The sequence below is a fragment of the Haplochromis burtoni genome, unplaced genomic scaffold (genome assembly GCF_018398535.1).
Source record: "Haplochromis burtoni strain Fernald_Lab_line unplaced genomic scaffold, NCSU_Asbu1 Contig_181, whole genome shotgun sequence".
Lineage (NCBI taxonomy): Eukaryota > Metazoa > Chordata > Actinopteri > Cichliformes > Cichlidae > Haplochromis > Haplochromis burtoni.
In genome coordinates, this window is record NW_024582542.1 from 44,339 (window position 1) to 65,511 (window position 21,173).

The 21,173-nt window shown below is 41.0% G+C and overlaps 2 protein-coding genes across 2 annotated transcripts; both read left to right on the forward strand.

Moving 5' to 3' along the window:
- The first annotated feature begins 6 nt into the window (after positions 1-6).
- Positions 7-4,641, forward strand: polg2 (polymerase (DNA directed), gamma 2, accessory subunit). The gene is made up of 8 exons (XM_005934492.3): positions 7-1,419; positions 1,968-2,073; positions 2,300-2,405; positions 2,561-2,746; positions 3,047-3,184; positions 3,290-3,370; positions 3,527-3,627; positions 3,721-4,641. Exons 1-8 carry the CDS (start codon positions 936-938, stop codon positions 3,884-3,886), a joined length of 1,368 nt encoding a protein of 455 aa, XP_005934554.1. The 5' UTR covers positions 7-935; the 3' UTR covers positions 3,887-4,641.
- A 118-nt stretch (positions 4,642-4,759) lies between these two features.
- On the forward strand, positions 4,760-17,523 carry srp68 (signal recognition particle 68). The gene is made up of 16 exons (XM_005934491.3): positions 4,760-4,934; positions 5,343-5,409; positions 5,757-5,870; positions 6,065-6,260; positions 7,164-7,246; positions 7,372-7,481; positions 7,593-7,672; positions 7,816-7,956; positions 12,019-12,117; positions 12,283-12,347; positions 12,835-12,988; positions 13,173-13,267; positions 13,487-13,616; positions 13,993-14,068; positions 14,154-14,203; positions 14,953-17,523. Exons 1-16 carry the CDS (start codon positions 4,847-4,849, stop codon positions 15,178-15,180), a joined length of 1,776 nt encoding a protein of 591 aa, XP_005934553.1. The 5' UTR covers positions 4,760-4,846; the 3' UTR covers positions 15,181-17,523.
- Positions 17,524-21,173: the final 3,650 nt, after the last annotated feature.

Consider the following 21,173-nt stretch of genomic DNA (forward strand, 5'->3'; position numbering starts at 1 on the left):
TATTATTTAATTATCGCAGAGAATAATGTCTATGGAAAGTAAAATTTTATGGTGCAATTGATGATTTTGATTGGTAATACCCCAAAATAATACAGAGAAACCTCAGATATTCAGAAGACACCCTATGAGCAAGCACCTGGCGACATCTATGCAACACACTTTCAACTGAAATCAAATGAAATACACATATTAAATATTTCACAGTAAAGGTCAAGGATTGGTTAAAGGTAAATCAGAAGTGTAGTCATTTCTATTAACTATATTATAATTTTTACAAGTACCCTTTTTTAATTTCATTTTTTTGTAGTTTTATAATCATACATACAATCATAGTGTACGCTATAATCAGATAAATGAACTGAAAAAAAATATTTAAATTAAACTGCTATTTTTGTTTTTGTACAGTAATGAATACAGACTCAATCACCACCTCCATTCACTTCCGAATTAAGTTTAATCTGTGAGCCAGAAAAGCACCCATATCACTGAATCGGTGAAGGATGTAGACGTTTCCATTTTATTTTGAAAGTCTCCTTTACCCGGATATAAGGATTTAATTTCCGGATCACCCACCACATGTAACAGATACGTTGCTAACGCTGAAATATGTGTCTCTTATGAGATGTGAAGTGTGAGCAGCGGCTAATTGGACATTAGATGTGTGACAGCAGGGAAATCGTCCGACTCTTAAATGCACCGACAGCCGTCTGTATTTGTAGACGCTGCTTTTAGCAAGGTTCGCTAAAGTTAGCTTTCATTGGGAATTTAACACAGTGAGCCCAGTTCACATGTACTATTCAAACCACCGTATGCACTCATCTTTTCACTGCGGTATGCGGCCACTTAGGACCGTACACTTAGCGAATATTTTAAATCTACAGGGTTTAAAGCTTGTTGTTTGCTAATGAAACTTTCTCTGAAGCGGGTTCTTCATCATGTTTACTCGGTGTGTAAGAAACATCCTGTCTAGAAGTGCATTCACTGTGACGCTGAAGCAGCACAGCTGGAGACGCTGCAGCACATCCCAGACTGAGACTGTGGACCAGGTCACTACGTTATTGCAGCTCTGCGTGGACAGGTTCTTCGTTTCTCCTGGTCACGCTAACGTGGAGCTGTTTCAGCGCGGGCTGTGCTGCAGCTATGGACCTCTGGGCATGGAGCTCAGGAGAAACCTGCTGGACCAGTGGTGGCATTCAGTGACTAGGTCCGGAGCTCAGGTTTTTGGGATTAACACCCTGAGCAGCAGTAGCAGCAGCAGCAGGGAAGCACCTACAGGTGGACAGGGCCAGCTGAGGATTGTTGAATGTGAACAGCTGAAACAGAGACTTGGGCAGAAGCAGCTAAGCAAGGGGCGGCTCGCTGAGGAGGTGCACATGCTCCTGCAGAGGTCCCCAAGTATGAGAACAAACTTACTTACAGGTAAGTTGCCTCACACACCTGTAATAAATAATGATGATAATAGAGCATAACATACACGTTTTTATTTCTATACTGAGAGCTAGCATTAAACATGCACAGTAAAGTAATGACACCACAGATGATTTATAAGCTACAAGCAAAGTCACCGTGTATACCAACTGTTTCACGTTATTGCTTTTATGATCTTCCATGTATTTCTTTTAATGGTTTATGAATACTTTTGATACTTGTTTGTCCAGTTTGATGCCAACACTGTGGTACTTTTGTTTGAGTAAGGTGAATGGAAACGAGCTGTTCTTGGAATATTATTTTCACACTGTAGTAAACTCAGTAAGCAAGAAAGATGATGGCAAGAGCTGAAATACCATGTTAAGGATACTGCCAGGACTTCAGTGTTGTGTGAAAGTGCTCATCAGCTTCAGAAACTCAGCTAGTAACATTTCTGTTTAACATGTCTGTCTTTTACATTGTTGTAAAACTAAAAAATAATTTATTTTTTTTTTTTTCAAATTAGTCTTGATGGTTCACGCGTGTTGTTTTGTTTCCAGGTGCCTTGGAGCAGTTTGTCCCCTCGTTAGAGCTGGTGAACAGGAAGCTGCCGTTTGGTCTGGCTGAGACGGGTCTGTGCTTCCAGCCTGCAGAAGGCTCTGGTTGGTGAGGCTTCGTCTGTTGTTTCTTACCTGTGTGAGTGTCTGTGTGGATACACTTATGAAAAATAAAAATTCAAACAAACTTCACTGGGATTTTGTTTCTTTATATTGTTTATCTGAGCTAGACTTTTAATATTAATACAGTATTTCATGAGTTCACATTAACCTTTTTCAGACCTTATGAGGTAAGTATGTCATATTAACACACTGTATATTCTATTTTCTGTCAGCTCAGCTGAGGTCACACAAACATCTCTAGTGTGGTTTTGCTCTCCTCGCACATCGTCCCAGTGGCTGGACCACTGGACACGACAGAGGCTGAAGTGGTGGAGAAAAGTGAGTCTTTGAGGAGGGAAACATCTCAGACAAATTTAAAACGGTGTGATGCACCAGTGCATAAATGTATTTTCCTGTAAGAACACTTTCCCAGCCTTATAAACTACAAACATTAATAACTCAGCTTTTCTCTTTGTTTCGTCCTGTTTATCCAGTTTGCCCTCTCCCCGTCCGACTTCAGCAGCAATGAAGTCCAGCAGGAGGAGCTCGAACAGGCGGCATCTCGCGGTGTGAGGATCATCTACAACTTCCCGTGGGGTCAGGAGGTCCTGGAGACACTGTGGAGTCGAGGAGATGCCGAGCTGCTGCACATACACAAAGGAGACCGGTCCAAACTGCAGGTCCGTCTGCTTCTTTTAGAGTGTGCTTTAAGTCGGGATCGAGATTCAGTCATGTTCCTAAGCTGCTATTGCAGAGGCTCTGGTTCTCTGACAATGTCTTAAAACAGGAAGTCAAATTGATATCAAAAATTCCCTTAGCTCCCAGCTGATAGAGGCTTTCAGAAATCTCAGTTGAACTAAACGGCTTTAGGAAGAAGAAGCACCAGGTCTCATAAGAAACACGGGCAGCTGCTCGTCTGTTGCTGCTTTTCTTCAGTTTAATCACACGCAGTGTCATCTCTCTTACCTGACCTCTTTCAGCATCAAGATGGACGAAGGTCTATTCCTCATGTCGTCTCCGTTACCGCAAACATGGACCGTGGTGCGATGGCGTTTCTGTCCAACTCACTCCAGCAGCTGAAGAGAGAAGAGAGCAAGAAAAAGCTGCACCAGAGAAAGGTGATTGTGCTTAACAGCTCGCTGCACGTGCAGAAAAACTGTCAGTGGGTTTCCTATTTGTGGTGTGACTTTTATTTATGAGATTTGTTGCACTGTTGATTTCAGGTGCTGAAGCTGCATCCAGTGTTGGTTCCCATTAAAGTGGCTTTAAATATTGGTAGAGGAGCCACTGTGGAGCTGAGACAGGTAATGATAACATGAAGTACATGTTGCATGCTTTTTCTTTGTGGAGTTTTTCTGTGCAAATACACATTTTTCACCGTAAAAGGATCTGATTGAATGTGTTCCTTCTGTGGACTTGCATCAAATTGCATTAAAAGTGTTTTAAATATATTTCTTCAGATTTGTGAAGGCCTTCTGCAGGAGTTCCTGGAAGCAAAGATCTCTGTGTGGCCTGGATATCTTGAAACTCTGCCAACATCAATGGAGCAGCTGAATGCCAAGTAAATGCCGTTAAATCAGCACATAATGCAAATTGAATTACGTTACCTTTCTTTAAACTCGTGCCTGTGTGTTTCTGTGTGGATGTAATGCAGATACGATGAGATGGGCGTTCTTTTCACCATCATCATCGGTGAGAACACGTTGGAAAGTGGCCTTCTTCAGGTCCGCAGCAGAGACACAACCATCAAAGAGACCATGCACATCTCGGAGATCAAAAACTTTCTATTCAGATACATTTCTGCAGCTGACAACATCTGAATGCCTCTGCTGTTTTTTAGAACACCTGCCTGAGTTTGCATTCCTTTTAAAGACAAAATTATGGTCAGGGATATGCTTGTGAAACATATTTCCTCAGAGCGGTCCAAAAATAAGAGACTTTTTGGGATAGAGGTGCACATGAACCCACTGTGTGTATACATGTACCCCAAGAGTTTGTATTCTTAACTTTGCTAACTCAGCTCTTACTGATCCTACAGTCTCTTCGCAGTACATTCAAGGCACTGACATGGTTATATCAGGTTTATTTATCTGTGCGTAATTGGTGGCTACATAGTGGTCATGGAGGAGGAAGCTTTTGGATTTGTCTCTACATTTCTATTAAAAGATATGGAATCCCTCTTTAATATTTATATTGTATTGTTTTTTTCTGGTTGTTGATGGCAATTTTGATTCTTGTTTCCTGAAGGTTCAAAGACTGTTCACAATAATGGAACAAGCAGTTAAGAAAATAGTCTTACCGTATTAGTAAACTGTAGTTTAGTTCAAATATAAAGTTAAAATACAGCATGATACCACACAGGTACAGAGGACTGAAACTGCTATAATAAAACACAAATAAATTGGTCATTACATTGGTGACTATCCCTTTATAACCTCTGAATATTATTAATGTTACTTGCTCTGTGGGAGGAAGCTAAAGGCAAAGAGGGGTGGTTTAATTTTATGATGATATAATTTATTCTAATTATAATTAATAGCAGTAGCTGTATTGATAATGATAATAAGAAGATTAAAAGTTTTTTTATTTTTAATTTATTTAGATTGTTTTTGTTTATTTGTTGTTCCGGGGGCGGTGGGGCGTATGAATCGACTGAATCATGAGGCACATCAGCAAAGTCTCGCGAAGTTTGCCCCTTTGCCCCTCCCTGCGCACTCATTGGTCCCTGGCTGCACCTCTGACTGGGCATGTGTGTATGTGTTAGCTGTTAGCGTGTAGAGATGGCCGCAGACAAGCAAAACGACGCTAAAGTTTCCCTAATGGAAGAAAATAAAGAAAACTTACCGGATGGAGGACTTGGACTGGAAAGTATCCTTAAGAACACGACACGTGCTCTTTGACGTTTTCCCTCTGCGAGCATGTTTCACGCTCTTAAGCTAACGTTAGCTTTTAGCTAACTCAGTTGGAAGATAAGCTAGCGGTTATTAGGCTACGTGTCATACTGAAGCAGGCTGTCAGTGGTAAATGGGGATTTTTATGTATTCACAATTTATTTTGGGGGTCTGAGGGCATATTTTAAGATTGCTAGCTATTATGTGATGTCATCTTTGAGTTTCATTAGCGGTTACAATAGTTAAAACAGCCTGTCTTGGTGCTTGCATACAATGACTGCTATCAAAACTGAAACGTTCATGCTTGGAAATAAATGGTAAACTGCCCCTCAGAGTAACGTGTGTGATGGTTACATAAGGTTTGTACCTTGACGTTTAATCTCAGTCTTGCAAATCATCAAAGAATCCCAGCAGCAGCACGGCCTCAGGCATGGAGACTACCAGAGATACAGGTGAGCTGGCTCAGGTCATACATTACAGGGTGGAGATTTGTGTGTGGTGCAGCAGTTTTCCCACCCAATGTAAAGACACTGACATGAGACTTCTGTTCACAATGCTGGGCTCAGATTTATGGTTTAATGCAGTTAAATGGAACAGGTGTGTATTAAAGTTAAACTCAAAGCTTTTGATGTCCGCCTATCTTCGCCACATTTTCATATTTGCGGAGTTTAAGATATAGTGATAGATAATTTATGTTCTTTGATCTTCCTGCATATTAAGTTTCGTGGTGACTTTTTTTGTCTATGTTGTATTTCATTTATTGTAATGTAGAATTTAAAAAATCCTTGTCTGTTTCCAGGGGCTACTGTTCCCGCAGGCTACGGCGCCTCCGCAAGACTCTTGGCTTCAAGATGGGAAACCGACACAAGTTTGTTGGGAAGAAAGTCACTGTGGAAATGCTTTCTGATAACAGGTTAGACTTAGATAATTTTAACTGGTCATTCACGTGTAGTTAACTGGCTGCTGGTTTGGGAACCTTTACATTAAGGAAATTCCAGTTTGAAACACTTAAACAGATCACTTTGCTTTGATGTGGAACAGTTCAGCGGCTTGATGCTTTCACATAAAAAAACAAACTGTTTATACAGCTATGCCACCTTTTTTCAGGTATCTTCTGCTGGTTTTGATGGAAGCAGAGCGTGCATGGAGCTACGCCATGCAGTTGAAGCAGGAGGCCAATACAGAGCCACGTAAGCGCTTCCACCTGCTGTCACGACTACGTAAGGCTGCAAAGCACAGTGAGAAGCTGGAGAAGCTCTGCGAAAGCCCCCGTGTGGACGCCAAAACTAAACTGGAGGCACAGGTACACAGGTCAAATTCATCTTAACTGACCCGTGTAGGTGTGTGGAATAACAAGTGGATGTGCAGCGAGGTCCCAGCCTCAGAGATGAATAACTTTAACTTTTCAATTTGTTGTCTTTCAACTGTAAGATTTGAGAACTTCAAACACTGTTAATTAGAAAAACAGTGCAGAATATTTCATGACGATATTTTATCTACACAGGGACACCAAATATTGATATTTTAATCAATAAAATACTTTTGGAATACTTTGAACAAGAGGGCTGAAAGGTTGGAGGAGGCAGCCTTTCTGCAAACAGTTGCAGTGTGCCTTTGGATTGACTGCAGTTATTCAGGGAAATTGGCAGAGGATTGTGAATAATTGCTTTCTCTAATCTATAAATGCAGACAGATTGTCAGCGGTCTGAATGACTCTGTGTCAGTGAGCACAACTTGAGGGGACTCAACTAAACTGGCTGCCAGCTGATTGTATTCTGGCTATATTCTTGTAGAAAAGAGGGTCATTTCTGTCTGCGTAGACAACAGATTTCCATGTATGTAACTGCCAACTTGACCCTGTTCCATCGCAGACTGATATCAGTTTCAAAGCAGACTGATTCTGTCTTATGGCAACTTCTACAGCAAACTTTAGTGACAGTGTTGTGTACTTATTTTGCAACAAAAGAAAAAAAAAAGAGTTTAACTGTAACTTTGGAGACATAATTTGGAGTTGAAAGAAGATGATAAATTGTAGTACTTGCTACTGCAGATATCACAAAAATGTTAAATCACAATAATATATCATGAGTGAAATAATGTGATAATATCATGGAGAGTCTTGGTGATTCCCACCTTTACTGTTGATGAAGTGTGGTGAGGGAAGGAACAGAGGAGCTCCTCATCATGTGTTGTGGTGTTATTTCAGGCCTACACTGCATACCTGACTGGAATGGTGGAGTTTGAGCTGCAGGAGTGGAAACAAGCCATGGAGGCTTTCAACAAGTGCAAGTGAGCGTTAACATTACTGCACTCTGTTTTTTGTTTTTTAATTCTTCTTTTAATAATGGGAGGTTTTCTTGTTTGTTTTTCTTTCACTTTTTTTAAACCACTGATAAATACTTTTGTCTTGTCAGGACCATTTATGAGAAGCTGGCCAGTGCCTTCACTGAGGACCTGGCAGTTCTGTACCGCCAGCGTGTAGACGAGATATCGCCCAACATTCGCTACTGCGCTTACAATATTGGTCAGCATTGCTGTAGTCGTTCTTCTCAGTGTCATTGTTGATGCACAACACCGATCCTTCCTCTGCACACTGACAAACACACACTCACTCCCTGGTTGTATTTGATTTTAGGTGATCAGAATGCCATCAATGACCTGATGCAGATGAGGCTGACTGGTGGAGGAGGTGGCATGATGGCTGAGAAACTAGAGGTAAACACGAAGGGGTAAAACTTTTGTTAATCAGTCTTTAATTCACGATTAAACTGCTGGGGGGAGCACATACCAAACAAGAATATTACACAGCTGTGTAATTGTGTACTACATCCAGAAGTGTTTGTTTTGTTTCCCTCAAGGCACTGATTACTCAGGCGCGAACCAAGCAGGCGGCCACTATGAGTGAAGTGGAGTGGCGAGGACGCACGGTGCCCGTGAAGATCGACAAGGCTCGCGTCTTCCTGTTGGGTCTGGCAGACAACGAGGCCGCCATCGCTCAGGTCAGCCTCTCACACATTCCTTCTTTTTTAAGCATATAAACAAACTCAGTGGGAAACGCATGTTGTTGCACCTCCTAATGTTGGTTGTCCTTTCTATGTCTCTTGGGCTGCAAACAATGGAAACAACTGCAGAGACATTGACTCAAAGACAATAAGTGAATAGATTCCTTCTGTAGTACAAATATAATCGTGTTCATCACTGGTCATTACCCCTCCATAGGGCTGCTCAATTAATCGAATTGTAATCACGATTACAATTCGATCATTAAAAATGACTGAGCCGATTATTAGCCCCTGCCTCATGCTTTACTCTCCGTGTGGCAAATCGAGCGCACCTCTCTGCATTTCGAACACGTGTCACAACAATTAAGAGCAGCGGTTCCCAACCTTCTTTGCGCCATGGACCGGTTTATGCCCGACAATATTTTCATGGACCGGCCTTTAAGGTGTCGCGGATAAATACAACAAAATAAAACTAGTACCGGTACCGAAAAAAAGATTTATTCATAACACACGTGAAAAGACCCAGGAAAACCGAGTAAACGATAACAAAATAACGCTGAAAACCGATAAAAACCCTGAAAACTATACATTTCACACCTGAGCCTCAACTCTCGCGGCCCGGTACCAAACGACTCACGGACCGGTACCGGTCCGGGGGTTGGGGACCGCTGATTAAGAGGACCCGAGGGAAGCTCGGAAAGCTAAGCAGAAGTTATTTGGAGAGGAGAGTGACTGCCGTTGGTTGAAAAGAGAGGTAAAAAAAACTTCAGTGGTGTGGAAACATTATGGGTTCGCGGAGTCAGACGTGGATCAAGTAGACATAGTGTGTAAACTTTGCTACAGTGTCGTAGCTGCACCACAGAGCAACACTGCAAAGTTCACTAAACATAGATGTTTACATTTTTCATTTATTTTTTATATTGCAAACATTTGCACTGTTATCAGTATTTGCACACTATTTTATATTATTTTTTGACAATCTTTAAAGTCATTATTCAATACATTGTTATTGTTAAATAAATATCGTCAAATAATCGAGATCTCAATTTCAGTGAAAATAATCGTGATTATCATTTTTGCCATAATCGAGCAGCCCTACCCCTCCCTATGTTTCCTGACTGCCTCATGCAGAGCTACTATCAGAGACTACCCAGTATGTATCACAACACTGATTCTGTGTGCTCATATGACCCATTTAGACTGCTTATAAATGCCAACGTTTTAATTTAATGAATTCAACCTTGTTTCTTATTCTCCGCTGCCACATGCCTTTTATATCCTTAGAAGGGGAGCCTGTTATTTTTGTTTTCACTTCCAAATTCAGGGCCACTTCTATATTTTCATTCTTAAATTGGGCCTTGATTTGAGTTTTAAGCTTATAAGGATTATTTGCATATAGATCAGGTAGTGACAAACATAATTCCTGGGTACAGACACTCCAGTCTTACCTGTTGGACTGAGTTGGAAAATGTCTTAAGTGTTTTAACTATATTTTCATAAGTTTGGCAGCTTTTCCAGCTGTTTAAGACCTCGTATGTGACCATTCATACTAAAACAACACAATTAAGTGATAGTTAAAGCAATTAAATGACTACTTTCACTATCTATAAGAGAAATAAAAGAAACTATGATTCTTTTTCAGTGAATTCAGAGTAAAATTAAAATTTCTGTGAATTAACACTTTGTTTTATAACTTTTTGTAATTTTACATATTAATTTTCTGTAATTTAAGCCTAAAGAGTCGTGCTGACAGATTCTTTAATTTACTACAGCGGCATTTCTTTATCATGTACTGAAAACGCTTTTTCTTTTATTAAGACGTCTCATTGATTAAATGTGTAGTTCCACTTGTTTACAATGACAGCAAGGGCAGTTTCACTTGTCCGCCTCGCTTAAGATCAAAGTATGTAAACAGATCACAATGTAAAATGAGTTTGACATCCCTGATATAGATGAGCTCGATATCCAAAACCTTTGCATGTTTTCAGTGACTGTCCGTTACAGTAAAAGTGAATATATGAGAGGAAATAAGTAAAAGCATAAAAGTCTCTTCTTAACTAAATAATCTTTCATCCTGCTGGAGGCTGTCGGGTACTCGTCAAGCATTAAAACGGTTTAATAAAACCATAAAACAACCCTGAGAGCACTCAGTGCAGTTCCATAAAATCTCAGTAGGTGGCACTCTGCTCTTGATAGTATCACATGTCCCCTCGCTGTCGCCACAGCTCATTACTTCTGTTTTGTGCCCGAGTACTCAGCACACCCTGCAGACACACCTGTCACACCCATTGCCACTCAGGTCTCAGGCATGCAGCTGCTCTCATCACACAACTGCATTCTACGCATTTCACCTCGCACATGAATGCAGGGCTACACCCAGCAGCTCATTTTAGTTTCAGATGGAGCATTTTAGGTCTGACTGTCGCATAAAAGGCGGTTAAAGGTGGCTGTGATTGACTGTGTGGAGAAGAACTGCGGCGCTGGCAGTTTTTTATCACATTTGGCTTTTCTTATTGGTCACAATTAAAGGATTTTTGCATAGTATGCACATTATATTGTGTCACCTTTAGCTTCACAATGTGCACCTGTTCTTCTGCTTGTGGCCTCAGGGGACAGGAGACACTGTAGGGCCAAATGTCAACCCTAGTTGAAGGGCTGTTTCCTCCTCTAACCAGTGTATCCATCCAGCCCTCCTGCCGAACAGCACAGAATGCTCAACAGGTAGAACTGGCTGTTCTAGGCCTTACTAGGGTGTTGGCACAAGTGTGAAACGCGTAGCAGCATCACCTTTCTGGGTGGGAGAGAGAAGGCTTGTGAACAATCTGTTATCAGGTTTGCCACCACAAGGAATTGTTTTGTAACATTCCTCTATTGTGTTTTCTCAACTTTTCGCAACAACAGAGACACAGTAATGTAATCCACAAAATCTTTTAAATACTTAAAACAGATATTTTTATGAGTGATCAGTCCTTCTGTAATTGTTTTATTGCTCACACTTTGCTTTTTTCCAGTGTTAGTAAAACCCATCCTGCATCTTTCTGAGACTATCTCAGTTTAACACAGGCCTGTTGTATTAGTGTGGCGATGAAAGACTGCTTAGATGATGAACAATCGAGTCATTCTTAAAGACCTGAACCCTGAAACTATACAGTGTCTTAACTGCTGATGAGTTATGTGCAGGAATGCATCAGCAGCCTGCCGGGCCACATACCTGCGTCTCTCCCCGAGTTTGTCAGTCGCATTCCTGCTTTAACTGTTGCTCTTTGTATCAAAGTACTAAAACTGTTACATGCATCAAATGTTTGCTTGATCGCGTTTTAAATGAGATACGTCTGCACAATCTGGTAGAAACCTTTTATGATCTGATCAAGTTTCAGCCAAATCTCATCAGTCTGGTTAAATGGCTGCTATCGCTGCGTAAATCTGCTTGGAAGTTATTCTGCAAAAAGCATAAAAAGGATTTGTGAACATCTCCACTTTCAGTCTGCATGTTAAGAGGCGCGACTGCTTCCTCCCCTTCTCCGCTCTGCCTGTGTGTGCCTAGGATGGCCTCAGAGTATTGAGTGTTCTTTTAGCTGAAAGCCGTCTTTGTAGCTACAAGAAAGCAGAAGAAAAGCAACTGAAAGTGTTAAAGTATGTTCCTAGCTGACCTGTGCAGAGAGCTGAATCGAAGTAAGGAGATACATGGAAGCCAAACTGGAGGCTGAAAAACTGCTTCAGTGCGTTCAGTGTGTCGTGTTACTGCTGAACCTGCATTTTTGATAGGTACTCTGTTTTTACTTTCCAGAGTCATCTATTGTACATCATCTCATCTTCAGCACCATCCTCACACATAGGCTTCACCCCCTGGATTTTCCTCATTGTTGCCAACTTAGACATTTAGTTGCATTCAATCTATGATCTTTTAAAAAATGTAAAGACCGTGCTGGTACGATCTGAGACGTTTCTCTGCTTAGAATGTGAAACACGCCCGTCTCCCTCCTTCTCTACTATTCAGTAAGTTCTACATTATTTTTTTTTTCCTTTATCCTCATCTTTGGATCTGTTTGTGTCATTCAGGCAGCTAATGAGGAAACCAAAGAACATCTGTATGAGACCCTGCTGGCCGAGTGCAGAGACACCATCCAGGCAGTGAAAGAGGAGCTCAAGACTGAGGCGGTAAGATTCAGCAGGATGAAAAGCTGTGATGTTGACAAGAATGAGAGGTGGTGAAGATGTAGCTTGTAAATACCTGAAACTGGGAATACTAGAAGGTTCAACTAAAGAGCTTTTTTTTTTTTTTTTTCCTTTTTGTAAATCTATCAATTTTTTTTATCACTGTAGAAACAGCGAGAGAGGAGCTCTGATGGTGACACTGGGAAGGTGTCCAACCTGCAGTACCTGCACAGGTAAAAAAGGAAGAAAAATGTACTTCGATTTTACTCCTGGTTCTGTTAAGTTAGTCAGTCATAGGATTAGAGCTGCAGCTAAATGCTTTACCACTTATCTCAGTAAGTCAATAACACTTTGATCATTCCCCTCCTCGTCTCTTCATGCAGACAACACTGTAACACACAGATCTTCAGTTTATTGTGAAATTACAAATACATGCTCACTTTTGGGAGGATGAAATCGGAGAACATTTGGCTGTTTGGAAACATTACTAGCAACTTCTAACATCTTTTGATAGACAGACATGTATAAACCTGTCAGGTCGGGGCATCATTAGGCTGAACGCGTGTCGGGTGAGTCTGGTTCAACTTGCAGAGCGCCTGTGAGGCATGTTAATGGTTCCTGACGATGTCTGCAGTTGATTCAGCCGAGGTTTACAGACCTGATGAGTTTAAAGGGATCGCACGCCGTAAGTGAATAATCACTGCTGCTCTTCTCTTCCAGCTACCTGACCTACATTAAGCTGTGTACACTGGTGAAGAGGAATGAGAGCATGGCTCATACTCTGCAGGCCAAACTGAAGGAGCCCGAGGCCGACGAGAGCAAGAGGGGGCCCCGTCCACAGGATCTCATCCGCCTGTATGACATCATCCTGCAGGTGAATGTCCTGTTATCAAGTTCTGTCTCTAAGTTGTGTGGTTCTATTGAAAAAGCAAAGGTCTTAGGTGTACAGCCTGATGTTTGTGTTACCACAGTTACATGATGTGCATCTTGTGTTTTTGTTTTTGTTTTTTTTTGGGTTTTTTTTTCCCCCACCACCACCACCACCTCCAACTATCCAGAGTCTGGCAGAGCTCTCCACCCTGCAGGGTCTGGAGGATGACCACACCTTCCAAAAGGAGGTGTCCCTGAAGACCCTGGTCTACAAGGCCTACAGGTCAGTGTTTTTGTGCCTGGTTTTCAACATGTTCTGCATCAAACAATGCAGCTGAAATTCAAACAGTGCAACAAGTGTCGTATTTACAATCGCAAATACACCTGCGTCCTGATGTGAAAAGTATCTCTAAGCTTTGTTCCATTTCACATTTCCATGAAAGCTTCTGCAGTTCATAAACCCACATGTTGTTAATGAGCTGCTTTCTTTGGCCTCCTGCAGGTGTTTCTTTATAGCCCAGTCTTATGTGTTAGTGAAGAAGTGGAGTGAGGCGCTGGTGTTGTATGAAAGGGTGCTGAAATATGCCAAGGAAGTCCAATCTAAGGCCAAGAGCCTCAACAACAGCCTCAAGGTTGGTTTAACATGCAAGCAAACACACACACACCTCAAACATGAGTCATGGCGTTACTCATTGTGGAGGCCTCTTTTCAAAGCCTCATCTTTATCTAGGTTGCCATTTTAGTTGTTTACAACACATTATATTTAGACAAATAGATGTTATTAAAAAGCTTTATGGATCACAAAGATGCAGATGCCTGCTAATCTGTTCTAAGTAACACTAATAAATTGCTAGATTTTTAATCACCTGCTGGTTAGTATAAGTAACTGTGTAGCAAACCATGTTGTTTGTTAGAAAAATGCAATGAGACCCGAACACACGGTACATCAAAGTTTAACAAAAATATCACTGCGCTACGTTAATTTGCATTCATCATGAATTTCTGCAGGATCTCCCCGATGTCCAGGAGCTCATTGCTGAGGTCAACGCTGAAAAATACTCACTTCAAGCTGCTGCCATTTTAGGTGCGAGCCTCTAAGTCGTTAAACAGTTAAACCAGCAGTCGTCTTCTCTGTTGTACAGTCCTGAAGAGATGTGTTTGTGTTTCAGACACCGACGAGATAGTTGAAGTTCCTCAGCAGCTGGTGAAAGACAACACGGTAAGAGGAGGAAGCCTCAGGCTGCTCAACACTACAGCCGTACACAGACACATGGTTCTTGCACGTTTGTGTCTGTACGAATAAAATAAACGAGCTCTGTGGATTAATTACTTATCGGTCATATTACTCCTGAAGAGCCGAGGTGAAGCTTAATTTGTATATTTGCGTCTAACAAACTGCAACATAAAAACTTGAAAAGTGGTTTTGATGATGTCATTTAACGTTTATCTATTTTTGTGATAAAACTTAATTTTTAGGAATTTCAATAACTGGAATAAGTTTGAGTGGATCTGTCACAGTCTGCTCTGCAGTAGCTTTAGTTGCATGAGTCCAAGTTCGAAATCTCATCTGTCATGCTGGCCTTGGCCTAACGCAAGCAGTTTCTACTCCTCTCGTATCAGGCCAGCTTTCTTCTGATTGGTTGCCCATCACAGACACAATATTTGAAGAACAAAGGGGCGGGGCTTGTGCTCTAACAGACAGAGCTGAGATTAGGGATATCCTCTTTTTGGAAAATGAGTGTTTGGAGCAGCAAGGGATTATTTGCACATATGCTAATCTCATCATTTTAATTTTTGTCCATGCTTGATGTGATCTGCCATTTTAACATTTATGACAAGAAATGCAGTTTGATGAGGTAGTCATCACTCCATTTTCTGCTGCTTTTTTTATTTTATTTCTTCATTTAGCTGAACTTTCTGTTCCCTATGATTCCAGTGCTCTCATCTCCTCACTTCTTTTTCACGCAGCCCCTCTGTGACCACCTGGAGACCTTCCGCTTTGACCCCAGTCTCGTCGGAAAACAGCCCAGTCTGGTCCAGTTCCCACCCGACTTCCAGCCAATACCCTGCAAGCCTCTGTTCTTTGACCTTGCTCTTAACCATGTGGCCTTCCCACCGCTGGATGACAAGGTGGAACAGAAGGGCAAGGGCGGTCTGACTGGCTACATCAAGGGCATTTTTGGCTTCGGCAGCTAAACCTAAACCCACACTTCAACCTCCATGTGAGAGCCACAGGGCCCAGAGTTTACTGCAACCAGCCAGAATTGGGTCAGCTGTTAGTTAGAATCATTTCAGTTTGTCTTTTATGTTTAATTTTTAGTGCCTATGTGCAGAGGGGTTGGAGTTGGCAGTTCTGAGGAAGACGGAGTCAATATAGTCTTCTCGGAAAGATTAATGAAATAGTAGCACTATGACCCAAGTCCACATCCAGCTTCAGTAATCGTATCAGCCTGCATGGCTTCACAGCATACAGGCTCCCTCCTTAAACTGAGCAATGGAGGTGTTGGCAACTTTTAACACATTAATATGCCGTGGTTTTGATGAGTGAAGTCAAGCTGTCAATCTCACGGTAAAAGATTAAATTTTTTCCCTCCTGTGTTTTAAATGCGCCTTCATATTGTGTTTTTTTTCCTTTTGTAAATGGATTGTTCTGCATTTTTCTTAGCCCTCTAAAAACAAAAAGATATGTTTTGATCTCATCAGCCTCAACATTAATTACAAGACCTATAGCTGACCAAACTGTAATCATCTGTATGATTTCATCAGTCATCACAAACTAAAGTTTGTCCTCTTAATCTTTGCCCCTTGTTGCTTTGACGGCATAAAAATCCTCATAAACACTGTACAGCCACAAGACCTTGTGTTGGGACAAGAAATGTCAGCTTGCTCAGGTGCCTAAGAGTGTACTCGCACTGAGCTGCTCCTCCCAGTGTTCAGTTGTTTTGACCGGTGTGTAACTGTTAGAAGAAAACAGGTGGCCATGGGTCCGTAGCTGAAACGCTGCTTCAACATCTCAGTTATTAACCAATAAATCACTGGTAAATAAAGAACAAGGTTTCACTGTAAGTGTGCCTGTCTTTAACTTTAAACTCTATAACGTGAACTGTAGCACGTGTCTCTGAGTGGAGAGGAGATGTTTGAGTTTGGGTTTAAGGAAAAATTGGAAGAAAATCTTCAGAGCATAACCTCCAGAAACATACTCGGGCCTGAGTGCAGGCACACGAGGACAAGTGTGACAAGTAGTCCTTTAGTTGTTCCACTTGGTTGTGATTTAGTAGCGGCGAGGATCCGAACATGTACAACATCCAGTTCCTCCTAAGTGCCCTGTGGGTGGGCACCACATCATAACAAACAAAGCTGTCACTGTCAAAGGTGTAGGGGCTGTCCCTCATCTGCAGATGTGATGTACTTTTAATCATCGCAAGAAGAAATTTTTCCAGTCTGTGGTTTTCTGTTTTTTCTTCTCTGTCATCCTATGTCATTGCGCCAAAGCCTCTCGAAACCCAGCCTCTGAATTCAGGAAACTGGGACAGGGCTAGCATGACTAATGACAAAGCTATGAGTCACAGTTTGAAATGATCCTTTCTGAATAAAAGAAGCTGGATTGGCCAGTGTTTTTATTTCTTTGGTAGTTCGAGCCTAAACTCACCAGGCAGTTCATTAGATGCACTAACCAGCTAGAACTAAAGCAGTCACATACAACACACACTGCAGTAAGAGGCTGCTTATTTACAGTCATAATAATGGCGGCATTCCCTCCATGACAGTTGTATTATCCTGCTTTAGTTTTAGCTACTTGGTTTTTTTGTACTTTGTTGCATTTTTCTTGCCCTCAAACGTGACGTCCTGTCAAAGGTCCAACTGCTTCAATAGCGTCGTCTCGCTGGAAGTAGAAAGCTCTTTAAAGGTCCCTCTGCTACATGTTTTCAAATGGTACCTGCTTGTTGACGGCAGGTTCAGCTCATGAGACTGTAATCTGTTACTGTAAAGCTTTTAATGGTGTGTATTTATCTACAAAGGACAGTGGCAGACATCAGGACACTGAAGGAGCTGTTAGCAAACTTTCATTCATCCCATTGCCAACACCACACCTCTGTCTGTCTGTCATGGGAAGGACTACAAAAATGTTTTCATCACCTTTGACATGTCTGTGGATTTTCTGTTTTACATATTTGTCGGGATGTATTGAAACCCCTGATCTTTATGTGACCTGGTTTGCCTGTGAGACTTGGTGAAACACTAGGAAAGGACGGTTTCAGTCTCACTAACATGTTTAACTTTTTTTGTTTTTTTTTTTTTTTGTTGCTTAATTTTGTCTTCACCCCCCCCTCTTCCCTACTCAAGTGTTTTTACGCTAAGTAAGATGGATGGGCTGGAACAGTTCCAGCACTTTACCTCGATTAGCCTGGAAAACAAAATAGCTATAATCTGTAGATGCTGGAAACGTTTGTGTGTGTGTGTGACGAGAGTAATGAAATGAGGAGATCGTATGATTTCATGTAGTTTCCAGCCTGGTAATTAAAGTATATTTGCACCAAATGCTGTTTTTGTCATTCTTCATTCACATTTTTCTTTTTGGCTGTATTTATTTTGATCAGGCATAGTTTGATTGCTAAAGAACTGCTGTTAAACTGACGTGTTCTGAGGACAGTAGGCATGGAGGTGTGTGTGTGTGTGTGTGTGTGTGTTCAGTTGCTCCTGTGTTAGGGTGTGGGAGTGCATTGGATGCCTGAGCAGGGTGTGAATGTTTAGCTTTACTTTGTTTGTGCACTGAAAAGTGAGAATAATGATATAGGTGTGTTTATTAACCTCGATCTGACATTAGTGGGTTTTGGGGGTTTTTTTGGGGTGGGGGGGTCTCCCCATCTTCTAACCAAGAATATTCCGTGGTAAAAAGTCCCCCCAACCTACACATGCGCACTGTAACTGTGGTATTTCAGAAATGTGTACTATTTAGAATAGACTGAAAATATTTAAGCCTTTATGGGGTGGAGATGAATGCTTATCTGCAGAACAAAACCAAAGGCTAAAACTGTTGAACAACATTCTGTGTTACTGTGTTACGCATTTTCCTCCAAGAGAGGTCCAGAATTTAGAATAACCATCAAAGCTATGAGCAGACAGCTGTGCTGTGTGTAAGGTGAATGAAGAGGCTGGCACACCCTTGCAGTGTCGCTGCCTTTGTTGTTTCTTCTCTGTTCAGCTGTTTGGAATTTACAGGTATACAGATACATAGTTGCTACATTAATGTGGCTCAAAATGAGCTGCAGGATGTGTGTGAACTGCAGGTTTGACATCCGGAGAAACGCCTGACCTTTAATCCCGAAGAATCTTAATGATTGCTTTCCACGAGGTCTTGCATTTGTGGTGCAGACATTTGTCTCCCTGCTCAGGGGGCATTTGTCACTAAAAAACATGAGTGTTTTAAGGGGAGGGGTGCACACCAGCATTTTTCTTGTGTTTTTTGTTTGTTTTGTTTTTTCCCCTCTTATACAGGTTTAAGTATATGTTTTCAAAAAACATACAAAATCAATAAAAACTTGAATGTAAAAAATAAACACGAGTGTTGTCATGCTCTTCAGGGACGCTGGGATAAAGCAGACTTTTTTTATTCTTCCTGTTATGATTGCCACAAATAAAAATCAGCATTTCATGATGAATTAGAGCAGGGGTGGGGAACTCCAGGCCTCAAGGGCCGGTGTCCTGCAGGTTTCAGATATCACCCTGGGTAAACACACCTGTATCAAATGATTAGTTCATTGCCAGACAACTTCAAGGCAGGTTGAAGAGGTAATTTAGCCATTTAAATCAGCTGCGTTGGATCAAGGACACGTCTAAAACCTGCAGGACGCCGGCCCTTGAGGCCTGGAGTTCCCCACCCCTGATATAGAGGAAAATGACCCCTGTCTATGCGTCATTTTCAGCAGCTCACTTGAGGTTTAAGATGAAAGTATTGCTACAGTTTGTTACCTGGGTGCAACCACAATATACAATATATGTGAGCAAGTGAAAAAGTATGTTACTCCAGACACGTAGACCCACCCAGAGAGAAACGTTGTGTGACTGGACCAATGAGCACAGCGTGCTCTCGCTGTTGCAACGCTGTTGAAAGCTGCTTAGCTACATTTTTTCTCGTGATTTCCAATTGTTGCTATGCAGCAGAGAGACGCCCTGATCTGGAATAACTTCCACGTCTTTAGATGCTGCACACTAAACATTCCAGTGTATGGAGCAACCTGTAATCAGTAGATTTATGGCATGTACCACTATATGAAAGTGTTATGTAAATTACTTTCTGACCCTTTGGATGTTCCACTGTTGACTGTACACAGTGTCCCTCAGTGTTTGTGGCACAGGTCTGCTCCAAGCTTTGACTCAGGCTTAATAGTGAGGTGTCAGGGTGACATAGCCAAATGAGAACGACTTAATTTCCTTGTTATAAATTCAGGAAAAAAAGGCTCAAGGAAGAAAAAGGAAAAATCAGAAAGGGGAAAAAAAATTGATCTCACTGTGTAAACTATCGTCTCCTGAATATTCTCATTAATTTGGAGCTCTCAGATTGGGAATGCTGTGTTTTTTTTTAGTTATGGTAGCAGAGAAATTTCTTGGATATACTAATGCATCAAGTTGCTATTGTCTGGCAGTAGATAGAGTTTTCCAGCATGCAAGACAGAAACCTATAAACGAAATTGTCCCAGCAGATGTCACCTTTAAATAAGTCAGTGCGATTTCTATGAGGTATTTAGTCTCTGTTTATGTTTCCTTCATGGTAGTGTGATTATTCTCCAGCACATTTCTTTCCAGGATAATAAATATATCCTTTATCTCTGATCCCAGGGACTTAACAGGATACAGAGGTAGAGAAATATGGGATAACATAAAGACCATTTGTTCTGCGTCCACTTATCACTCACACATGGAATCACTTCTTTCTTTGATTATTTTACTGCTGCTAATTATTTCTACACACGTCTTCCATATAAATTTTTAATGTTCTAATACTCAAGTAAAATGTAACTATAATAAAGGAAGGTGTGGTTGAAAGCAATTAGCTGTTACACATATATTTAGAATAATGGATGCTCATATATAACATGAAGCAGGTTATTAGCAATGAGGTCAGCATGTAAACCAAATGCTCAGTTTCAGACAGATATCAGGCCGAGAGGATCATCTCGGGCACACAGCTCTGATGTGAACTCGTCTTTAGGTTTTAAAACAGGTTGTTTTAGAGGTCCAGTTTCAGTCCAGGGATAAGACAAATAATAACATAATAAAATAACAGTCCAAAAATAAAAACATTGAGCTGGAAATGAGGATAACCTTTTAATAATTATCGCACATTTTCTTTTTCACACAGCATGTCCTCATACTGGCTTCCTCCCCTCACCCCAACCAGTCACAGGACATGGCCGCCTCCCTGAGCCTGATTCTGGCAGAGGTTTAAACGTTTTTCCTTGCCACTGTCGCCAAAGCACTTGCTCAAAGAGGGGTCATATGACTGTTGGGGTTTTCTCTGTATTATTATAGGGTTTTTACCTTACAATAAAAGCACCTTGAGCCACTTGTCATTATGACAAAACCAAATTCAATTAATGACAGTCCAAAAAAGAGATTTAATCTACACTGGGAGAAAAAAAAAAGTTAAAAATTGTAAAAATGCCTTTCAGACCAATCAACAGTGAGCTGTTGTGCCAAAACTCCTCCTGTGCTACATATTTCAGACATTTCAGAGCTGTAACTGTCCTTCTTCAGAAGTAAAAATGTATTTACAATGCAAATTTTACATGCGATTAAAAAAGGAAACAAATTGCAAAGATTACACAAAAATAATATATTCTTTTTAAAAATATGGATAAGTAAATAAAAAATATATAAGATGGGATAAAATAAATAAAAGGGGATAATGCTATATTGATTCTACATTAAATGTAATATTCATTAGCCGTATGCGTCACTTTACACAATGTGGATTACACATATGGCAAAACCTTGAAAATATATGTGTGGTTGTGTGTGTGTTTTGCCATGCTCACAAGGTTTCACCAACATAGGTATCAATAAAGGGGAATCTGGTGCCTCATGGGTTTATTATTAGAATATATGTCGGTTTTAAAAAAAAATTCTTTCAATAGATATTTGATATCAGCGCTGCGCTGAGTTTGTTGGCAGAAACAGTATAACTGTTT

What these genes read in the sequence shown, in the direction of transcription:
- srp68 (XM_005934491.3), top strand. Translation starts at nt 4,847, where the DNA reads ATGGCCGCAGACAAGCAAAACGACGCTAAAGTTTCCCTAATGGAAGAA. An exon ending in TGTATGACATCATCCTGCAG is followed by an intron (nt 12,989 to 13,172) that starts GTGAATGTCCTG and finishes CCAACTATCCAG; the next exon opens with AGTCTGGCAGAGCTCTCCAC. An exon ending in CTGGTCTACAAGGCCTACAG is followed by an intron (nt 13,268 to 13,486) that starts GTCAGTGTTTTT and finishes GGCCTCCTGCAG; the next exon opens with GTGTTTCTTTATAGCCCAGT.
- polg2 (XM_005934492.3), top strand. Translation starts at nt 936, where the DNA reads ATGTTTACTCGGTGTGTAAGAAACATCCTGTCTAGAAGTGCATTCACT. An exon ending in CCTGCAGAAGGCTCTGGTTG is followed by an intron (nt 2,074 to 2,299) that starts GTGAGGCTTCGT and finishes ATTTTCTGTCAG; the next exon opens with CTCAGCTGAGGTCACACAAA. An exon ending in AAAAGCTGCACCAGAGAAAG is followed by an intron (nt 3,185 to 3,289) that starts GTGATTGTGCTT and finishes TGTTGATTTCAG; the next exon opens with GTGCTGAAGCTGCATCCAGT.